Below are 1,871 nucleotides of genomic sequence, written 5' to 3'. Positions count from 1 at the left end.
TGAGGCGATTTAGGAACAGTTAGGGGACGTCGAATACCATGGTTTTCACAGAATGTCTTGAATTCATTTGAAGTGAATTCTCCACCTCTGTCAGTTTTGAGAGCTTTTATCTCATAGCCACTTTCCTTTTCAGTGAGGGCTTTAAACTTATTGAATGCATTAAATGTTTTGCTTTTTTGCTTCAAGAAATAAACCAATATTTTTCTTGAATAATCATCAATGAAAAGCAGAAAATAAGCACTCTTACCAAGTGATAAAGGCTTGATAGGTCCACAAACATCCGCGTGGATAAGCTGAAGTAGCTTGGTAGCTCTTGATTTGGACTACTTTGGAAAACTTTTTTTTGAATGTTTTCCAAGTAAGCAAGCTTCACATAACTGATGAGGATGATCAATTGTTGGAATTTCTTTTACCATCTTCTTTGTTCCCAATTCCTTGAGTCCACCAAAATTTAAATGTCCATATCTCATATGCTAAATCCATGGTGGATCTTCAATACATGACTTCAAACATATAGCTTCACCACTTCTCATATTTAACAAGAACATACGATTTTTTGTCATAGAAACCTTAGCAATAAGATTTCCATTTTTATCTCTAAGCCAAAGATAGCGATCTTCCATGACTATCTTGCAACTATTCTCCATAAGTTGCCCAATACTCAAGATATTATTCCTCATCTTTGGGATGTAATAAACATTAGAAAGAATATTATGACTTCCATTCTTCAGCTCCAATAGAATTGTCCATTTGCCATTGATCTCTACTTTTGATTCATCACCAAAATGAACGTGTCCATTTACGTTGGTGTCGAGTGCTACAAATTTACTCCTATTACCTGTCATATGGTTGCTAGCTCCATTGTCAAGATACCATGTACTATCTTCAGAATTTTGATCTTCCTTGAGCGTAAGGAATAATGTTGGTTCTTCAACATCTTCATTGTACATAACAAGTTTATTTTCTTCTTCTTTGGATGTCTGACACTCCCAAGAATAATGTCCATTCTTTCCACATGAATAGCATTCAATGTGTCTTTTGTCAACTGTTCTTCCTCTTACACGATCTCGAGAAAAATTTTGATTTCTTTTCTCTTGAAAATAATTTTTCTCATCTTTTCCTCTTTTGTAACCATGTCCTCGTCCTTGTCCACGGCCTCGACCTCATCTTTGTCGTCTACTTTCGTTGGCTTCTCCTCTAGCATTCCATGAAAGTTTTGCCTGCAAGACATGCTCCACACGTTCTTGCTTGCCTTTATCCATTATTTCTTCATGGGCCCGTAAGGAACCATTCAACTGATCAATGGACATCGTATCCAAATCTTTGGACTCCTCAATGGCTACCACCACAGGGTAAAATTTTGAGTTGAGAGAACAAAGGATTTTCTCAATAACACAAATATTTTTTAATTTTTCTCCAAGCCTTTTTATTTGGTGCACTACCATCAAAATTTTGGTGAAATAATCCGAAATGGATTCAGTCTCCTTCATCATTAGAGACTGAAACTCAGCTCTTAGAGTTTGAAGACGAACCTTCTTCACCTTTTCAACTCCTATGACGGAATTTTGAAGAGTATCCCAAGCTTTTTTTGTGTTGGTTATATCAGCAATCTTCTCAAACATATCATCATCCAATCCTTGATGAATGATAGTAAGTGCACATTGATCTTTCTTTTTTTTATTTTCTAATTCGTCATTCTGAGCTTCTGTTAGCTTTTCCACATTTTCTTGTTCTACATACCCTTCCTCAATCATCTCCCACACTCCTTGAGCACCGAAAATTGCTTTCATTCGAGCTGCCCAATTGTCATAGTTGAGCTTAGATAATTGTGGGTATTGAAAAGATAAAGTAGTTCCTTTTGATGAAGACAT

The 1,871-nt window shown here is 36.1% G+C and overlaps 1 protein-coding gene across 1 annotated transcript; it reads right to left on the bottom strand.

The window, feature by feature from the left end:
- Positions 1-1,163: 1,163 nt before the first annotated feature.
- LOC112721416 (uncharacterized) lies at positions 1,164-1,871 on the bottom strand. The gene has a single exon (XM_025772481.1). It carries the CDS (start codon positions 1,869-1,871, stop codon positions 1,164-1,166), a length of 708 nt encoding a protein of 235 aa, XP_025628266.1.

This window comes from Arachis hypogaea, chromosome 11 (genome assembly GCF_003086295.3).
Source record: "Arachis hypogaea cultivar Tifrunner chromosome 11, arahy.Tifrunner.gnm2.J5K5, whole genome shotgun sequence".
Lineage (NCBI taxonomy): Eukaryota > Viridiplantae > Streptophyta > Magnoliopsida > Fabales > Fabaceae > Arachis > Arachis hypogaea.
The sequence above is the reverse complement of the archived record's forward strand: the minus strand, read 5'-3'. Positions and strand labels throughout refer to the sequence as shown.

Excerpts from the sequence above, each read along its gene's own strand:
- LOC112721416 (XM_025772481.1), bottom strand. The coding sequence starts at position 1,871 with ATGTCTTCATCAAAAGGAACTACTTTATCTTTTCAATACCCACAATTA.